Here is a 20,928-nt window from a genome sequence, read left to right as displayed (position 1 = left end):
TTTTTAAATTATTCTTCTTGGAATTCACTGGGCATCTTTTACCTTTGGACTGGTATCATGCTTCAGTTCTGGAAAAATCTAAGCCATTGTTCATCCTCCTTGACTGGGAATCAGACCTGTGATCCTTCAGTGCACTAACCACTGAGTATACTGGTCAAAGTTAAGCCATTGCTTCTTGAAAATGCCTCCTTGATTCCCTTCTCTCCACTGGGACTCCAATCAAATACACGCCTCTAGTGGTTTTCTGTTGAGAACAGTCAATATTATATTTGCATGAAGATACCTCCAGGATTAAGAAATGACCCAGGATCTTGATCATGAGCCATCAGGAAACATCTGTTAAATAAATTTGAACATTGGGTTACATTTTAATCCAAGTCCAACTGATCATGAGATGTGCCAGTCAAAAATAAACAGACACCAGAAAGACAGGTTTTACCTATTTTAATTGGAAAGTGTGGGATACATTTAGCCTAGTTTTATTGAAGCTTTGTAGATCAATAACAGCCCTCAGTTATAAACACTGAAAATGTATATTTATCACTCTTGATTGTCTATTTTCCTTCTTAGAAGTAGCCATCTTTTTCTGTATTTTACACCGTTGTCTGAGAAGCAACCTAAGGAGTCATCCAGGTGGTTCTTCTGAGGGTTTTACTGGCTCTGGGCCATCATTACAAAAAGAAGATTCTGGGGACAGATTCCCGTCTCTGTGAACGCGCTGCCTCTGGTGAAGAAGCCTTCCTGGCACTCCGGTCTGCTCGCCACCCTAAGGGCTGGGTAGGTTGAAGGATTTGCCTGGGCTCCCAGGGCTGTTCTGAGATTCGCAGCTGAGGACTGAGACAAGGTTACTACTTGGGATTCGAGGAGCTCCTATGGTGTAAAGAGGTAAAAGCCTTTACAAATGGCAGACCTTTCACTAATTATTTTTCTTTTCTTTTCTGAGTACTTGCTGCTCACTAAATTGGAAATCTGGCACAGTAATGAAGTCTTTTTTGGACTTCCTATCTCTTCCTTAAGATTGTAGAGAAAATACAACTATTTAGGAAACCAAAACATTTATATTTTAAAAACAAACATCCCCTTCCTATCCCAGTTTTCTGGTAGGCACTGTTTTCTGCTTGATTCACCTGCAGGGTTGTTCAGTTGTTAGAGTTTTAAAATGTTGCACCTTTTCTCTCTGTATTAGCTGGAGGCTCCATTGTGCTTGGAGTACATCAGTTATGTTGCTTCTAACCCACTTCTTTTTTTAAATAGGGGTTGAAAAAGTAAATACAGTCAACAGATTTAAAAAGAAATCTGGTCATTCTTCTGTGTGAGCAAGAGGTATTGAATTTGGCATTGACTCACAAGCTGCCAAGACCAGCAATTGTGCACCATCTCCTCGCAACATGGAAAAAGAAAACAAAGCTGGGGCAGCCAGGTACGCTCTGGGTGCAGCCTGGGCCTTGCCCCGCCCCAGGTGCTCCGACGCTCTGCTCTGTAAGGCCACCTTGTTAGACTGAGAGGGGCTTCCAACAGAAGCCTCATTTGGTGCCCACTGCTTCTAGTGCAAGGCATTGTACATGTCACTAACACTCACTTTGTACAACGGTATTGAATTGGAAGTGATTTAAAGTGAACGTGTACATCCACAACTTGGCTGGAGCACTTGTGTGGATGAGGAGAGGTGAAGGTGAAGTGCACTTTTCACACCAAAGTGGAGAGGAAGTTCTTGTCCCTGACCCTCTAATCCAGTGGTTCTCAACCTTCTGGCCCTTTAAATATAGTTCCTTATGTTGTGACCCAACCATAAAATTATTCTCGTTGCTACTTCATAACGGTAATGTTGCTACTGTTATGAATCGTAATGTAAATATCTGATATGCAGGATGATCTTAGGTGACCCCTGTGAAAGGGTCATTTGACTGCAAAAGGGGTCGCGACCCACAGGTTGAGAACCGCTGCGAATCTAATCCAAAGCTTCCCAAATATGCTCTCTACTTCTTGCCACTTAGTGGCCCACTTGTATATTGTGCTGAGAATATGGGAAAAGGGTTAAGTCAGGACACTGAGATCAAAGCTGCCCATAAACTGTTTAGATAAAACTAATCCCTAAATTGTGAAAAAGGCAATTTCTGAATTAACATTTTTATCATTTTAAATGTGCATATTAAATGTACTTGCTAAATGTTATGTAGAAATATTTGACTATTTTATCTATATTCTAAAAGTTTACAAATTCAAGTTGTCAAGAACAAACCATAAAACCTTTTTGCGGGGGGTAGGGGGGCGTTCTTATTGGAAAAATTGACACTCACTTTATAGTTGAACATATTCTCCTTATAACTTATAATGATTTCCATTAAAACACACCTAATTCAGTTTGGGTGAATTAATTGATATGTATAATGTTAACTGTATTTTTCTTTTCCCCCAGGAATGAAAAAGCTGTGAGCTGCTTATACCCAAAGCCTAATGCAGTGTGTAGGCTGATCTGCTTTCCCTGGGCAGGAAGTGGCTCCCTTTATTTTGCCAAATGGGGTGAAAAGATGAATGACTCACTGGAAGGTACGTTAACTTTCAACACCATCCAGGCAATTTATATGGTCAGATGGCCAGCACCTATAGGAATTCAAAGCACAGTAACGATTTTCCATATTGGGAGACATACAATAAGTTATTCAAGATTACATTCTAGTAACATAAATTTTATATTTCTAAAGTAAGAAATTCTGTTACCTTTATTTTGTTATTATTGGAGCTAGAAGGACTTTTTAGGAAATGGTATTCTAACCTTGCACTTGTTTTTAATGTAATTATTGATATGGTAAAATGGAATCTACTATCTTACAGTTGTTTTCAATTTGTTCTGTCTGTGAGTTATTCCATTTTCCATTTTGTCTTTTTCTTTTGAATGAATGTAATATTAAAACATCATTTTTTTTTTGTACTTCCTCTATTGCCTTATAAGCCATATTTCTCTTTTTAGTGGTTGTTATAGAATTTACAATAGACATCTTTCACTTACCAATGTCTATCTTCAAAAAGCATTATTCTTGGTTAAACTTATTCCTAAGCATTTTATTGTTTTTGATGCTTTTGTAAATGGAATTGTTTTCTTAATATCTTTTTTGGATGTACATTGTTGGTCTACAGAAATGCAACTGATTTGTATTTTTTTAAAAAATATATTTTATTGATTTTTTACAGAGAGGAAGGGAGAGAGAGAGAGAGTTAGAAACATCGATGGGAGAGAAACATCGATCAGCCGCCTCCTGCACATCTCCCACTGGGGATGTGCCCGCAACCCAGGTACATGCCCTTGACCGGAATCGAACCTGGGACCCCTCAGTCCGCAGGCTGACGCTCTATCCACTGAGCCAAACTGGTTTCGGCGATGTATGTTAATTTTGTATCCTGCAACTTCACTAAATTTGTTGATTAGTTCTAACCATTTGTTGATTAGTTCTAACCATTTTTTTGGTGGAGTCTTTCTATATAAAGTCATGTCATCTGCAAACAAAAACTTTTTTACTTCTTTCTTTCATTCATTTATTCTTCCTAATTGCTCTGGCTAGGACTCCAGTATTATGTTGAATAGAAGTCTTGAGAGCAGGCATTCTTGTCTTTTTTTTTTAATTATTGCTTAAAGTATTACAAAGGATATTACATATGTGTCCTCCCCCCCCCCCCGCTCTTGACAGTCCCCTAGCCTCCCCTATCCCCCAGTGTCTTATGTCCATTGGTTATACATATATACATGCATACAAGTCCTTAGGTTGATCTCTTACCCCCCCCTCCCTCATGGCATTCTTGTCTTAATCCTGATCTTAAAGGAAGAGTTTTCAGCTTTTCACCATTGAGTTTTATGCTACCTGTAGCCTTGTCATATATGACCTTTGTTATGTTGAAGTACATTTCTTCTAGGTATATCTCATTTGCTGAGAGTCTTTATCATGAAAGGAAGTCACATTCTTTTTATTCACCTATTGAGGTGACCGTATAAATTTTATCCTTTATTCTGCTAATGCAGTGGTTCTCAACCTTGGCTGCACATCAGAATCACCTGGGAATCTTTTTAAAATCCTGATTTCTGGGCCTCATCCTCCGGAAATTCTGTTTCTTAGTTACTAATGTTGTGGCCCCACCCCATAACAAAGAAACAGAATTTCTGGAGAATGAGGCCCAGAAATCAGGATTTTAAAAAGATTCCCAGGTGATTCTAATGTGCAGCCAAGGTGGAGAACCACTGTGCTAATGTGATGTATGAAATTTACTGATTTGTGTATGTGTAACTATCATTGCACCGCAGCCCAGCCTGCACCCTCTCCAATCTGGGACCCCTTCAGGGATGTCCAACTGCCCGTTTTGGCCTGACCCTGGTGGGATCGGGCTTAAATGGACAGTCGGACATCCCTCTCACAATCCAGGACTGCTGGCTCCCAACCAGTCACCTGCCTGCCAGCCTGATTGATGCCTAACTGCTCCCCTGTCAGCCCAATTGCCCCCAACTGCCCTCCCCTGCCACCTAGTCACCCCCAACTGCCCTCCCTTGCAGGCCTGGTCCCTCCCAACTGCCCTCTCCCCTGCTGCCATCTTGTGGTGGTCATCTTATGTGTTGGAGTGATAGTCAATTTGCATATTACCTCTCTATTATATAGGATTGCCAAATAGTTCTTCGAAGGAATTGCAGTGACTTACACTGTCAAAGAAGTATATGGAAAGAAAATTCTTATTGCTCTATATTCTTGACAATACTATTAATGTTAAATTTTACATTTTTTTAAATAAATCTGTGCATGAAATTACTCTGATTTTATTTTTTTCCAGTGTTATTGAGATATAAGTAATATTTAACATTATATGTTTTAGGTGAACAACATTATAGTTGTATATATAAATACATCAAAATGATTACCACAAAAAGTTAACATCTATTGCCTCACATAGTTACAATGTTTTCCGTCTTCTTTTTTTCACAATTTTTAAGAGCTACACTCTTAGCAACTTTCAGCTATACCATATAGCACTGTTAACTATAGTCACCATGCTGTACATTACATGGTGACTATAGTTAATTATAATAATCAAAACAGAATGCTATTGGCATAAAAACAGATACATAAACCATTGGAACAGAATCAAGAGCTCAGAAATAAACCCATGCGTATCTGGTCAACTAATATCTGACAAGGAAGACAGGAGTATTCAATGGAAAAAAGATAGTCTCTTCAAAACATGGTGCTGGGAAAATGGGATATTCACATGCAAAAGAATCAAACAAGACCCCTATCTTAGACTCACAAAAATTAACTCAAAATGGATTAAAAACTTAAATGTAAGAACTGAAATCATGAAGCTCCTGGAAGAAAGCAGAGAAAAAGCTCCTTGGCATTGGTCTTGGTGCTGACTATTTTTATATGATACCTAAAGCACAAGCAACAAAAGCAAAATAAACAAGTGGGACTACATCAAATTAAAAAGCTTTTAAAGAACAATTGAAACCATCAACAAAATGAAAGAGTAACCTACTGAATGGGGCAAATATTTGCAAACCACACACTTGATAAGAGTTTATATCCAAACTCTATAAGGAACTCATACAACTAAACAACAATAAAAACCAATCCAAGTTAAAAATAGGCAAAGGACCTGAATAGACATTTTTCTAAAGAAGACATACAGATGGCTAACAGGTACATGAAAAGGGGGTCAACATCACTAAACATCAGGGAGATGCAAATTAAAACCACAATGAGATATCACCTCACACCTGTTAGAATGGCCATCATCAAAAAGAAACAACAAGTGTTGATGAAGGTGTGACAAAAGGAAAACTTTTTGCAGTATTGGTGGGATTATGAATTGGTATAGTAACTATGGAAAACATTATGGAGGTTCCTTAAAAATTAAAACTATAACTACCATTTATGATCCAATAATCCCACTCTGGTTATATATCCAAGGAACAAAATGGCGACCTCAAAGAGAGGTGCGCTCAGTGTTTACTGCGACAACATGGATGGATCTCGAGAGCGTTATGCTAAGTGAAATTGAAGCATAGTGGTCCCTCCTGTGGAAAAACTGCTGTTTAAAACTGCTGTTTGAATTACTCTGTTATTTTTAGATAGTCTCTTATTCTATAAAATATAACTTTGTTTTTTAGCTTGAATAATAGAAAAGATAAACCTATTTGTCTGACCTTGCAAGCTAGCCATCTAAAGGGGCTGATACACTGTTACTAATATTAAATCACATATTTTGCCAAGTGTTTGTTCATCCAAGGTTACAGGTGTTTGATTAGATACGATATGTATTCAAGGTTACAAGCTGTCTTACACAAAGAACTAGAAGGATATAAAAAGGAAATACTCCCTCTTGTGTTTGTTCAGAATTTGACAGAGGAAATCTGCTCTGAACCTGCGTGCAACAAAGATGACTCCTAACTAATTGGCTCATTAGGCGTCTTGTCCAGCTTGCCAATTTGCAATACAACAAAATAAGTCGAAGACAAATACCATTATGATCTCACTCATATGTGGAATCTAATGAACCAAATAAACTGATGATCAAAAATAGACCCAGAGTCATAGAAGCATAAACACACCGTTGAACCTCAGAGGAAAGACAGGAAGGGTGGGTGGGAAAAGATCAACCAATGAACTGGAATGCATATATGCAGAACCCAGGGACACAGACAATGGGGTGGTGAGGGCCTGGAGGGTTAGGGGAACGGGAGCAGCCTGGAAGAGGTTAATGGGGAAAAAAGGAGGCTCTACTAGCATGTAATACTCTCAACAATAAAGATTAAAAAATAAATAAACAAAAATCAAAGTCCAGTACCACAGAGTTATTTTTTCAGCTTCATTTTCATCAGATTACCAAGATAATATCAATTTAAACTTCAAATTTGCATAAATGCAAGGCTTCTGTTAAAAAAATATAAGGGCAGACTTTTTCCATTCAGAGCCAAGGTAAACACAGAAAGTTATTATTTCCCTTTGGCATTAGGAAGATTTTTTTTCCTCGTCTACTTTTCACTGAGAGTTTAGAGCTCAGAGTCCCTGGCTTTATGTCAAGGGCTCTGTTATAGGTCACCCTTGAAACCTGATAGTTTATTTTCCTGATGTAGGCAATAGGTGTCAGAGTGGCCATTCCATTAGTACATGCTCATTACTTTTACTGTGAGCTAACCTATTATATGGATGTTTCATTTAGTATTTCTAGGTATTTTGTAGTTGGAGAGCATTTTTCAGATAGTCTGCTGTATCTTATGGTACTGCTTTTTCTCAGCAAATCCTAAATCTTTTATATCACTGGATTTGATAGTATTCATTTCTTTGAAATTATTCATGTCATGTTAACATAAGCTCCTTTACAACGTCACAGTATCTCACTCACTCACTGATGCATTCACTTGTGTTTTCTGATCTCCAGTGCACTCCATAAGGCTTGCTGGGAGAGAAAGTCGATTTGAAGAGCCTTTTGCCAGTGACATGTGCCAGATAGTTAGTGAAATTGTTTGTGTTCTGCTGCCAGTCCTCCAGGATAAACCATTTGCATTTTTTGGCCACAGGTATTAAAAATCTGTTTTAAAAGCCATTTCCTCAATCACAAGTTGTTGGCAAATATTGTTCTTTGTGTCTTGTGAGATGCATGCTTTTTGTATTGTTACACTGCTTCATCGCTGCTTAAAGGAGTGAGTGATTAAATATGGCTATAGCTATTCTCAGACAAGAAAGTTAGACTGGAATAGTGCAATAGGGACCATAAAGATATAAATGCCAGGTTGTGTGATGAATTGTGAAAATCCTGGGCTCCTGGCATCTTCTCATAGGAAAATAGTCCTAGAATATTGAACAATTATGGCCAGTCACAACTCTTACAATTGGCTGTTTGTATAGTAATTATATCTTTAGGCAAACAACAACAACAAAAAGCAGGACTTGTAAAATCAAGATTATAGCAGTAACTTATATTGCACTTATTTTTAATTTTAACAATTATATAAATAGTATGTGCTAGATGTATAATTTTAAGGTTATAATGTGAAACCTGCAGTTTTAACTGCCTCTTAGCCAGTTTGACCTGGGACAAATTCCTATGTTTTTTGAATTAGTTTCCTTCTCTGTAAAGCTGGAAAAATAATAGTTCCTTCTTATGAGGATTAAAGAATAATGATCATAAATTATTTGGTATGTGATAAGAACTCACTAAATTTTGGCTACTATGTTATATAATATTTATAGATATGGTCAGGCAAAAAATAAAAAGTGTCATCTTAGAAAGTATTTTAAAATTTTGATGTGGTTCCATAGTATGTTACATATATGGTCCTGCTTTATATCTTTTCCTGACTTTCTTTCACTTACTATTGTTGTGAAGGTCACATTGCTTCATGACCTGTTTTATCATTTTATTAATCTCCCTTTGTGGACATCATTACTTTTATCTTTTTCTGTTAGCCAAAGAGCATATATACATAGCCACGGACACAGACAAGAGTGTGGTGATGCGGGGGGGGGGGGGGGGGGGCGGCAGAGTGGATAGCGGGGAGAGGGTGGGAGCTGGGTAGAGGTGGGTAAAGGCGGGGAAGGGGGACATCTATAATGGTGTCAGCAATAAATATAATTTTTTTTTAAAAAAAATGTCTTTAAAAATTTTTCAATGAACATTTTTATAGAAAATTTTGTATATATCTCATAAGTTTCTTAGTATAAATCTTCAGAATTTCGGTTAAATGATATGCCCATTGTTAGAGCTCTTAATATACATTTCCAAATTACCTGCAATTTACGCTTCCTCAGCAATGAACATAGGACTGAGTTTCCCTTTTCCTCCCCCAAGATATTTACCAAAGTAATCCCTGGCGGTATTGTTTACAAAACATATCTACATAATGTCTACTGTAGCTCACAAACTTTTTGGTCCCAGTACTGTTTTAATACATTTAAAAAACATTGAGGACCTTAGAGAGCTTTTGCTTATGTGTGATACTATGTCAATATTTACTATATCAGAAATTAAAACTAAGAAATTTAAATATACACATGTTAAAATAATATTAATAAACCCGCTGCATGTTGTCATAAATATAGTTTTAAGTAAAAGACTGTATTTCCTCTCAAAATTAGTGAGAGGTAAGGCTTTTACACTTTTGCAAATCTGTTTATTGTCTGGCTGAATAGAAGGCAGCTGGATTCTCATTTCTGCTTCTGCATTCAAACTGTTGCAATATCCCACGTCACATACCCTCAGGGAAACTCAACTATGCACTCAGAAGAGGACGAGAGTAGGAATATAACATTCTGGCATTGTCATGAAAATAGCTTTAACCTCATAGACCACATGAAAAGGTCTCAGGAATTCCCAGGGGACCCCAGACCATACTTTGGGAACTGCTGATACATACTATCAAAGGCCTAGTGATAGAGAGCTGAAGGGACAAAAGGAAACTGAAATAAATTTCAAGGCATTATGGAGTAAGTACTAAATTTTGGCCTGAACTATCGAGGATGTCTTAAAAACACTTTTTATGCTGATATAAGTTGTTGAAAGTATACCCTCATAAATACATTTATTATTTAAGTAACTTATACTTTTCTTTGCAAATGTCACGATCATTGCTGTTTTATGATTCTTGTCTTTATATACTTTCAGTGGATTACCATGACTTTGTTGAACAGTTGTTATCATGTTTTTCTTTCCCAAATTTAGTATGGGGGCCTCCATTGCTTTTATGACTGCACTACACCTAAAAGAAAAACACAAGCTAGAACCAATGCATTTATTTGTGTCAAGTGCAACTCCTCCTCATGTAAGTAATTTCATTTTCCTTAGGGTAAGTGGTGAAGAGGAGGGAAATGAGGGGTAAATCACGATGCTATTTCCCTGTATGGTGAATTCTGGCCCAGCATGGGGATGATGGTGAGACCCTACTGGCTCATGAAAACACCCTCAAATTTCTTCCAATATCATCTCCCCTTTCCTCTGAAATGCACTTTAGCCATTTCCTGGTCAGTCCCCAGTGTCTCCAAGCCATTATCCACCCGAAGTGCTTGTTCTTTCATTCTGAGTCAGGTGGGAACTTCATCAGCGTTCAGCCAAGTAACTGGGTCAGAGCCAGGAAGAGTACTTGACATCTCTAAAGGGGAAAGTGACCTCAATGTTTCGTGCTACCCTGGCTCTTCAAGTCAGTGCTGCTGTGCTGCCCACACTCCTGCCTTGCTCTCCCTTCCCCCTCCGAAGGAAGGCCCAACGGCCAGCCCGGCGGCATTATGACACTGGGTCCTAGTGTAAGGGAACTTTCTTCTCCCTGCTTTTCAAAAGAAGGAGGTCTGCCCCGAAACCTGTAGATAAAGAAGTCCTCTTCTGACCCTGACTTAATGGCATTTCCCTGGAGAGGGAGCTTTCGGTTTATGAACGAGTAAGTTATATGAAATATTAGACTTATGTTTTTCACATTTCAAGTCAAAGGCCAGGCCTCGCATTCCTGAAGATAAAGAATTGTCAGAAGAGCACTTTCGCTCTTTCATTTTGACTTTTGGAGGCACTCCCGCGGATTTGATTAATGACGAGGAATTTTCTCAACAATATTTGCCCAGACTGATGGCAGATGTACGCATTCTTCGCGATTACACGTAAGTGACTGAAATACATGTGTTTTTGAAAAAGAAATAATTATCTGTAGAAAAATATAGGTTGGAAATTCTCTGAGGCTGCTTATTCAGGAAGATGACATCCCAAGAGTTTGATTTTATTTCCTTTAGAGCCACTGTGATATTTTTACTGGCTCAGAATGTGATGATCCACGTCCTGCGTGGTTCAGGGTTCGGGATCTGGAGAAGGGCTGTGTGCAAATGACAGAGACGAGACAAGAAATAATTGGAAATATTGGGGGCCAGGCAGGAAGGCCAATGCAAGGGGAAGGACTTCCCCTCGTGCCCAGGCCTTACCAACCTTTTATTCAATTTTGGATACACATCTAGCTCTTAGGCAGGTAGCTGTGGTAACAGACAGACTATCTTAAAGGTCAGTAAATATTAGAAAGATTTACTCTGAGACTATTTGGTCAGGAAATTGCTTGAGCCACCATTGTCTGGACTAGACAATCAGTGCATAGCTCTGGCCCCGCCAGGGCTCAAGGTTCACCAGCATTCCGGGCTCCTTGTTTACACTTCTCTGATAGTGAAGACAATGGGTGGCTTCCCACAAGAATGGAGTGTGGGCACAGAAATTATATAAAATGATATAAATGAAAGATAAATACAGCATATCTTCGTTTTAAATATGTGTGTATATGTGTGGCTCAACATATATGTTTTATCATATAACATGTATTTGTTGAATAAACTAACACCAAGGCACCCTCATCCTCTCCAAGGGCCAGAAGCAGAGCCCTACTTTCTGAACTGCGTGGAGGTGAAGCGGGGAGGAAGGAGTAGTCGGCTTTTTTTGTGAATTCTGTTCCAGAACTTGTTTAACCCCCTGGCATCTGACCATTGCTTTGGGATGTATGCATTGGGGCTTGATGTCTGGAGGCCTGGAGACCTGACATTCTATAAAGCCTCTCCAGTCATCTAAACCTGCCCCTGGCTCTAACTTCCCCATTGCAGTGAGTCGGGGCCGGCCTTCGGCCCTTAGTCACCGTTAGATTCTGTCATGCATTCCTCCGATCTTTCCTGGGCTTTGTCTCCTCCACATACATCCCTAGAAGGCAGATGCTTGGGCCGATGTTTCTTCTATTTCCTCCACAAAGGCTAGACGTAGGCATAGAGCCACCATGACAATGTTTGTGATGAGAAGTTTATACAAATATCTATAAAAAGTGGAATGTACTTGAAGCATCTTGAGAACAGAGACAATCCCACTCACCTATGACACATCCCTCCGTACACTGCCATCTCCAATCTAGCACTAAGTCCACCAGCTGCCCCTGGTGACCGGAGTCTGTTCCTCTTGCCATTCTGTCCCAACCATCTTTGCCCAAGTGTGAGTCTCACAGGGATAAGCTGTCTGTGTCACTTCTGAGTAAAGAGTCAGAATCAAAGAAACCAGTCTGACATCACGTCCTTCCCTGCCCCCAAATAGAAAAGTAATCCAAGTCACTGTGGACATTCAATGAAATACTGTAGGCAAAAGCTGGGTTTTAATCATTAAGCCTCGCACAATAGTCAAACATGCTGTCTGTACACTCTGCCTCCCAAGATCAAAACCCTCTGCCCGTGGCTTACCAACTGTGACATTCAGAGCAAGTTTCTTTAACAGTTTGTGTCCCACCTGTCAGAGAAAGGAATAAAAACTCCCCCCAGGTGTTGCGGTGAGGACTAAATGAGGTCAGGTTGGCAGCGTAACTAACTACCACAACTGAAAACACACACACAAAAATTCACTACCAAAGGCTGTTGTGGCTTTAACATCTTAGCAGAGCCTCAGGGTGTCGGTGGTGGGCCATGTTCAACCACAGCCCACCAGAGGAAGTGAAATAGGGTGATTACCCACGAGCCCCGGAGGAGGTCCATGGCACACCTGGAGGGCCCAGGGCGGGCAGGGCAGGTGTAGGCAGACAGTGTGGCAGGACGGGGGCACACACCTTTATTATAGTGTCTGTGGTGGAGTGCTTTGGGGTTCCTGGGCCAAGGTCAGATTGGTCAAGTCAAACAAAAAAAGTGGGGTTTTGTACGCTTCACGGGGGTCTTGTCTAAGGGATGCATGAGGGGAAGGCTCTGGGAGGCAGGAGAGACTGTTTATCACAAAGGTTGTTGGGGGAGTCATATCAGGGACTTACCCTTACTTGTGACTTTGCAGCTGTCATCTAGGCTAGTGTCACTCAAGGCCCCCACAGGCTGCTTAGCCACACAGTGGATGCCAAGGCAGCAACATTAGCCACACTCTCAGCAGCTCTCAGGAGAAACCTCCCCAACACCAAAGTAAAAGAGAAATCACTCACAGGGATATTGTGCTCATACAATAGAGGAAACCTTCTTAGCACTCTCCTCCTCCCCCCGGTAAATCCGAGTGTAATAGCTACTCACCACATATGCCCCCTCTCTCCAAACTCCAAACATTCTCTCCAAACCCTGCTTTCCGGATTCTTCTCCCCTCTTTACTCCCGCTCCTTCAATCTACTCCTTCAGTCGTCTCAGTCTGTTCTGTCTTCTGGTCTCTGCAGCTCTCAGCTGTTTCCAATAAAAATAAAACCAGACCTATAGCGCCCCTCTCTGTTTCCATGACCACAGGGCTAAGAGCCTAGTGCAGTGGTCAGCAAACTGAGGCTCAGGAGCCACATGAGGCTCTTTGACCCCTTGGGTGTGGCTCTTCCACAAAATACCACGTGTGGGCGCACATGTACAGTGCGATTGAAACTTTGTGGCCCATGCGCAGAAGTCGGTATTTTGTGGAAGAGCCACACTCAAGGGGCCAAAGAGCCGCATGTGGCTTGCGAGCTGCAGTTTGCTGACCACTAGTGGCCAGAATGGAAATCTGTGGCGGGTGACTCACTCAAGTTCCTCGTCTCCTGCCTGAGCATTCGTGCTGTTCTCTTGTCTCCTCCTAGAACCTGATTGTATACTAGTACATGTGAGGCTGTTGGATTTTGTCCCTTTGGGTCTGGAATAGTCTTGCCTTTTTAAACTGTCTTTCTTTGCCTTTCAGTTTGGATAATTCCTGTTGACCATCTTCAGGTTCAGTGATTCTTTCCTCAGCTGTATCCAGTCCACTGCTGGGCCTGTCAAAGGAATTCATGTGGGTTACAGTTTGTTCCTACAGTTCCACTTGACTTTCTTATAGTTCTCACTTCTCTAATAAACTTTCCCATTTGCCTACGCATGTTGTCCACCTTTTCCACGACACCCTTTGACATCTCACACACAGGTATTTTAAGTCCCTGTCACATAGTTCTAACATCTAACTCTTATTGAGTCTGATTCTTTTCGTTGCTTTGCCTCTTGACAATGGAGTTATTTTTTGCTTTCTTATGTCTGATAATTTTTGTTTCTTGAAGGCCAGCTATTATGCATAAAACAGAGACTGCAGGATATATTTTTACACCTGGACCTGAGCACATCTCATCAGGCTATGCGTATGGGGAGTTGAGTCGATGTAGACTGGAGATGACCTGTTTGGCTTTTGTTGTTACTATTGTTCCTCAGGGCAACGCTAGCTTCCAAGTCCCCTAGTGTTACGTGTGCTCAGCATGGAGACTGGGCTGCTGGAGAGTTTTCCTCAATGCATCAGTCTTTCCTGTGACTCATAGAACAGTCTGTCCCCACTGACAGACAGTTGTTACCCGAGGTGTGGTGTCAGCTTTTGGGGTAAGACAGGGAGTTGTTGGAAGTGGAGTCTTGAGCTCCCATCTTAGGCAGGTCCCCTGTGCCTGGGCCCTGTGAGTGGGACTCTCAGCATGCCTGCCCCTTCTCCCTGTGTCTGTGGTTGGTAAAGATGTGGGCCCTCCCCAAGGGTGGAGGGTCAATGCTTCCGGGCCCTGCAGCCTTGGTCTTCAGCTGTAGGGAAGTGAGTGTCTGATGCCCCGCCTCCAGCAGCTTGAGGCTTTTGCTTAAGAAAGAAGGGTCTGGGTAGGGCTGGGATTTAGTGCCCATTTTATGGCCTATCTGCCCACCTGCCCCACCTTGGGGACACTTTCTGGCCTCCTGCCTTGTTCCCAGTCTTTCTTTCTTTTTGATTTGTGGTTTTTTTTTTTAAATATGCTTTTATTGATTTCAGAGAGGAAGGGAGAGAGAGAGAGAGAGAGAGAGAGAGAGAGAGAGAGAGAAACATCAATGATGAGAATGACTGGCCGCCTCCTGCACGGCCCCTACTGGAAATCGAGCCTTTAATCTTGGCATGTGCCCTGATAGGGATCCAACCCTGACCTATGAACCTCACCACTGAGCCACACCGGCCTGGCGAGTCTCTATTGTTTTAAGCCCCCTGGTTTGTGGTCACTGTTAGAGAAGCCCCAGCAACAGACAAGAGAAGGTCAGCGGGAAACGTAGTCAGGACCATCCTGTGCCTCACCGCCCAGGGCCCCCGCAGGCCTCTGAGGGGGGAATGCTTGGAGGATCCTAGTGGACCACAAACACTGCAGGCTGAGTGGGCAGCGACGGCAAAGGTGAGGCAACCAACCGCGCTCTCTGCCTCGTAGAGGCATCCGCCTGCTGGCCCCGTGGGTCCCCTCCTCCCTACGCCCATCTTACCAGACAGCCAGCAGCGCCCACCCGACAGCGTGGAACTCCAGGCAGCTCTTGGCCAAGTGGCCGGAGCCCAGGCCAAGCAGAGGGAGAGGTTTGCTAAAATAAGGCCAGGCCACGGGTGACCTGTGAGTTTCCATCCGCCAGGAGAGCAGGTTGCTCAGTTACCATGAATAACCCAGACGGGTGTCTATTCCAAGGTACATGACACTACCCCGCCCGCCCCCCCCCCACACACACACACACAGAGGGCACTGGCCTGTCCATCTCCTGCGGCAGACACAGCCGCCCCCACCCCCCAACACACACACACACACACACACACACACACGCCGTCGGGGAGGGGTGACCTCCGGGAGACGACCGCCACCCGGCACTGTGGCCCTGGGCCCGCCCGTGCGGGGGCCACACCTGCAGAGAACACGCCGGGCGGTGCTCCGGCCCGTGGGCAGCACCCGGCCCCGCGCGGGCGCAGGCACCGGCTGAGGTCCGAGGCCCTGTGACGGCAGCGCCACCCCGCCGCTCACACGCACTTCCGAGAGGGGGCGGCCCGGGCCCGCCGCTCACACTCCCGCTTCTGCACCGGCCCTGCTGGCGAGAGCCCCGCCGAGGGCGGACGGGAGCCTCCAGTTCCCTGAGCAGGTCTCGTTCCTCAGAGCTGTGACCCCCACTTTGTGCCCCGCGCGCGCCTTGGCAGGGAGCCCTGGCCCTGCTGGCGGCTGCCCACCCGGTAGCTGCCCGCGCGCCGCTGGTGCTGGAAGTCGCGAAGCCGCTCGCGGGGCAGCCGCCCACCCGGCGGAGAGGAAACTTCCTTCGCGGGCCGTCCCGCCGCCGCCGCCCGTTCCTCCTCCGGCTCCGGCTCGGACTCCTCCCGCCGCCGCCGGGCCGGCCCCGCCGAACGCGAACGCGCGCGGGCAATAGCTGCCGCCCCCGGCGCCCGGGGCCGAGACCCGCCCCCAACAAGTTCTTCCTCGGAGGGTCTCCGGGCCCCTTTCATGGGAAGGGGGAGCGGCGGGGGGCGGTCCGGGGCCGGGTCCCCGGTGCCCGCGCCTCCGCAGCTTCCGCCCCGCCGCCGCCCGTGCGCGCGGGCTCGGGTGCGCTCCTAGCCGGGCTGCAGGCGCCCTCTGGGCGGCCGGGAAGGAACCCCCTTTCCGTCTGGATTTGCAGAGATTCAACCCGGGCGCGGGCAGCGGGAACAGCCTTCCCAGTCTTTCTTGTGAACCCGCAGTGAGGCCGGTGGAAAAAAGCCGGCGAGCAATGTGGATTCTATCTGACGACACCTCCCGCCCCGCCCCCCCCCCCACCCACACACCTCCTGCTTGATCTCCTGCATGCTGTTAACATTTTAGCTGATTTCTTCTTCCTTGAATGGCCAGCAGACACCCCCTCCTCCTGTGCTTTGTGCATGTGAGCCCGTCTGCACGCCTCACATCTCCTTAAAGGTGCCTGACCCTCGTTGGAATTTCTTTTCTAGTTTGCCTTGCAGACCCAGCTCTCTGATGAGTTCAAGGAGTTGTGATCTTGTAGTTTGTTGGGCTTTTTCTCATCATCAGGTTGAGCGTGGCACTTCTAGTTTTCTACTTTCTGGGCAAGAGTGGAGATTTTTTTTTTTTTTTTAAGAGTGGGAATTCTGCCCTAACCGGTTTGGCTCAGTGGATAGAGCTTCGGCCTGCAGCGTCGGCCTGCGGACTGCAGGGTCCCAGGTTCGATTCCGGTCAAGGGCATGTACCTTGGTTGCGGGCACATCCCCAGTAGGGAGTGTGCAGGAGGCAGCTGATCGATGTTTCTAACTCTCTATCCCTCTCCCTTCCTCTCTGTAAAAATCAATAATTTTTTTTTTTTTTAAAGAGTGGGAATTCTTGCCTGGACTATTGAAAGAGCCAGTGAGCTGGTCATAGACCCTGTGTCCCACATTATATCCAGATGTATGAAGTCAGCTTTTTTCACAGCGCACTTGCCTTAAATCCTTTGGGTGGCTTCCTGTCATTCTAAGGGTGACCAAAATCCTCTATGAGGCCTAGACTTGGACCTTACCCACCTCTTTTACCTTAATTTGTCCCAATCCCCCCTTTACTCTCTGAAAGTCATTGGTTTGTGCTCATTCTCCTCCCTCTTCCCCTGCCGCCTCTCTCCCCGTTTCCAAGTTTTGTCCTATTAATTCAGATCTCAGATTCAACTCCTTTTCCTCGAGACCTTGCTTAATGCCACCTCACCCCCAAATGTCAAATGTTCGTAGGTCCTCCTTGGCAGCACTTACACATCTCTCTAGTTATCTAATTATTTCATTTATGTCTGTCTCCCCAGCCAGTTTCTAAGTTGCAGGAGGAAAGAGACCGTGTTTATCCACAAGTTCTTAGTGGCCAACATGGCAGCCAGCACCACACTCAATACATGTATGTTGCTGTTGGGATTAAACTAAGAATGGGCGGAACCGACTCAGGGAACCTGCTGGCACAAACCTGCTTTTGTTCTGCTGGTTGCAACTCTCTCTGGCCCATGGAGAGCTGGTTGTCTCTGGGGAATGGCAGTTAAAGGGCCTAGTTGTAACCAGCCTCACCCTGAGTTGGACTGGGGGCCCAGGTGCCATCCAGCTGCCATCTGTGTTGTTCTAGAAGTTAGATGGCCGGAACCACAGTCTGACATGTGGAAATATAGCTGGTAAAAATTTTTTTGAATTGCTAGAAACAGCAAAAGAGAAAGAAGTGAGGACACACCCGGTTCCATTCAAGTGACACTGGTAATACTTCAGGAAAGATCCTGGGGAAAGTTACTAACTGGCTCTTTTCCGTTTACAGCTTTAATGCACCATCTGAGGCCCTTCTATCTTGTGACTTGACATGCTTTGTTGGATCTGAAGATGTAGTAGAGGATATAGAAGGTGAAATAATTTTGAGTATTTTATTGAGATAAAGTTCAACCAGCAGTTACTGCAATGAGTAGAAAATGGGCCCAAGTTTTAGCTATACTAATAAAAGGGCAATATGATAATTAGACCAGGAGACAGGACATCTTCCGACCATGCGACTTCCTTCCAGACAAAGCCACAGTGGTGGGGCAGAGGCGGTTAGGGGCAATCAGGCTGGCAGCGGAGGGCAGTTGGGGCCATGAGGCCAGCAGGGGAGCGGTTAGGCAGCGATCCAGCTGGTAGGCAGGCAAGTGGTTAGGAGCCAGTGGTCCCGGATTGCGAGAGGGATGTCCGACTGCCAGATTGGAGAGGGTGCAGGCCGGGCTGAGGGACCACCCTCCCATACATGAATACCGTGCACCGGGCCCCTAGTTTCATATAAATGGAGAGATGTTGGTCATATGTAAAATGAGAGAATGCAGGTACTACTACTATATACTGATAGGTCTTAGAGAAATTAAAAATGCAGGACTTATAGAACATGAGACCTTGAAACCAACTTGCCACTGGGCTCAGATCTTTGAAAGGTAATATCTGGAAATAAATGTTTTGTTGTTTTTGATGTCACTTGTTACTAAATTTATAATTTTGTTTATTTTTAGCCTGGAAAGATGTAATCAGTGGAAGTTTTCATATTTATGTGCGTCCAGGAAATCACTTTTATCTCATGGAAACTTCCAATGAGACCTTCATCATGAACTACATAACCAAGTGTCTAGAAATATCGATGCTTGCCTGACTAGACGTTTTTCCGGTCTTAAAAAGTCAAAGTGATTATATGATAGTTTGAAAAATTTTTTTCAGAAGTAGTTCTTTGTTTTCATTCAGAAATTGGAAAGTTATACATTTGCTCCTGCCAGGGGATTTGTTATATATATATACACCTGTATCTGGGGACAAAAGTCAGATGGGTCAAGCATACTTCTGGTAGGGCCTTTGTCTTTGTATTAGAATCTCATCTGAGTCTTATCTGTGGGAAGTTTGTCAACAAAATTCCTGCTTAGTAAATGATCCATGTTTACATTCAATTATTTTAACAGTGAAAATGGCAGACAGGGCATATGCTTGAAATTAAATTATTGTTTCATCCGCACAAGGGTTCAAAGCTTGATCTAATCTTTTAAAATGTAGGTTCATTCCATTTAATAAGAAAATGTAACCTACTGCTTGGTTAAAACAAGATGGTCCTAAGCAATCATTGCCGGCTGCTCTGTTGGTACTCAGGGTGCCTGGGAGCTCTTGCCCTCTTCTGCTGGGTTCCTCCTACATTGACTGCCCTTTGGCTCTGGATGGCCCTGCTGCCACCCTGGCAGTGACTAACTTTGGCCGAGGGGGAATATGGAGTGGCCAAGTACAAACGCCATGTCCCATAGGCACCTCAGCCTCACCCTGAGAGCGTTTGATGTTGACAAGAGGAGGAAGTAGAACAGCTGGAGCTAACAGGGGGAAAAGCAGAAGGAGGGAAAATGAGCCCAGACAAAACAATGAAGCCTACAAATGGGAACCGCAGACGCAGACACTCCGGATGAGAATGAAGAGGCCCCGTGTCTCTGAGCCGTGTGGATCCTGCAGCCTCCGGCAATCCCCAAACTGTTTGTCCTTGGAATCCTGGCTCTCCTCTCAGACATCCTGATTTCCTGATTTCCTGTGGATCTTCACAATAAACTCTAGTACTTGATGGATGTAACCGATGTCTCTTGCTTATGGCTAAAACTGCTTAACCCAGCATCATACATTAAAATGTTAACTTTTAAAGCATTGATATGTTTATGATCACATAATATGGGGTTCATGTTTTTTTAGCAATTTTAAAATCATATATAAAGTCTTAGTAAATAAGATAAAAGGAAATGCATACAGGGGATATTTTTCAGAATTTACCAGTACTTTTTAACAAAGTACAAATAAAATAAAATTTATTATGGAGAAAGGGCTTTGAGCTAGAATTCACATAATAATAAATTTGGGCTAAAAATAGCCTCAAGCAAATGATGTTAAATGTTTAGTACGTGCTGTGCTGTGTTTTACTCTCTGGTATATGACTTCCAGGGTTCCCTTACAGAAGAACTGGTGCTAAAGTAATTTAGATTCTTGATTATTAGTTTAAATAACTTTTAGCTATTATAGTCCACAAATGGAAATCCCATGGAAATGCCAGGCTTTTGGGGTGAGCTTTCTCACCTGCCTTTCCACCTGGGGAGGTGAGGTCCACATGGGGAATAGCTCTGAGAGTTTTCAAGGCCTCGATTGGAAGGACCAGGCCTCCACTGCTGATGTCTTCTCATTGTTGGATTTGGACGTTGACTCATCGTGTCTTTAGGCAAACTTAATAGACATGAGAATCACTGTTACATCTACAAATTTTCCAAATTAGAAATCAAGCTAGATTGGTTAATTAAACTTTTTATTTTGAGACGATTGTAGATTCACATGTGGTTGAAAGAGATAATATAGAAACACTCGGTTTCCCCTAACACTAACATCCCACAAACATCTAGTGTAACATCACAACCAGGAAACTGTCATTCATATCATCAAGATACAGAACATTCCTGGACCACAGGATTCCTCCCACTGCCCTGTTAACAACACCTGTGTCCCTCCTCCCTGGCAATCCCTGGTCAGCCTTTTAGATCTGTATCAAGAATGTTACAGAAATGGGGCAGTATGTAACCTTTAAGGGTTACCTTTTTTTTTCCATTCAGCATAATCCCCTGGAAATTCATCTAGTGAATCTAGATTTTTTTTTAAAAGTCACATGAAATCAATCTATCCCTCTGGTCATACCATACCAAACCTGAACCCTCATGCAGGCAATAGAGGGACACTGTTTTGGGGAGATTTGTAGCCTATGAA

The 20,928-nt window shown here is 43.6% G+C and overlaps 2 protein-coding genes across 5 annotated transcripts in view; both read left to right on the top strand.

Annotated features, from left to right (window-relative positions):
- MSANTD7 (Myb/SANT DNA binding domain containing 7) overlaps positions 1-20,928 on the top strand; it is a 501,345-nt gene that overhangs the window by 214,204 nt on the left and 266,213 nt on the right. The gene's annotated exons all lie outside the window — the stretch shown is intronic.
- OLAH (oleoyl-ACP hydrolase) lies at positions 1,317-19,759 on the top strand (the record flags this gene model as incomplete). The annotated part of the gene is made up of 7 exons (XM_059659772.1): positions 1,317-1,420; positions 2,417-2,547; positions 7,417-7,555; positions 9,697-9,796; positions 10,450-10,619; positions 17,963-18,045; positions 18,675-19,759. Coding segments are annotated over 7 exons (864 nt in total), but the record flags the coding sequence as incomplete, so codon positions are not given.

The sequence above is a fragment of the Myotis daubentonii genome, chromosome 1, assembly GCF_963259705.1.
Source record: "Myotis daubentonii chromosome 1, mMyoDau2.1, whole genome shotgun sequence".
NCBI classification, from domain to species: domain Eukaryota; kingdom Metazoa; phylum Chordata; class Mammalia; order Chiroptera; family Vespertilionidae; genus Myotis; species Myotis daubentonii.
The sequence above is the reverse complement of the archived record's forward strand: the minus strand, read 5'-3'. Positions and strand labels throughout refer to the sequence as shown.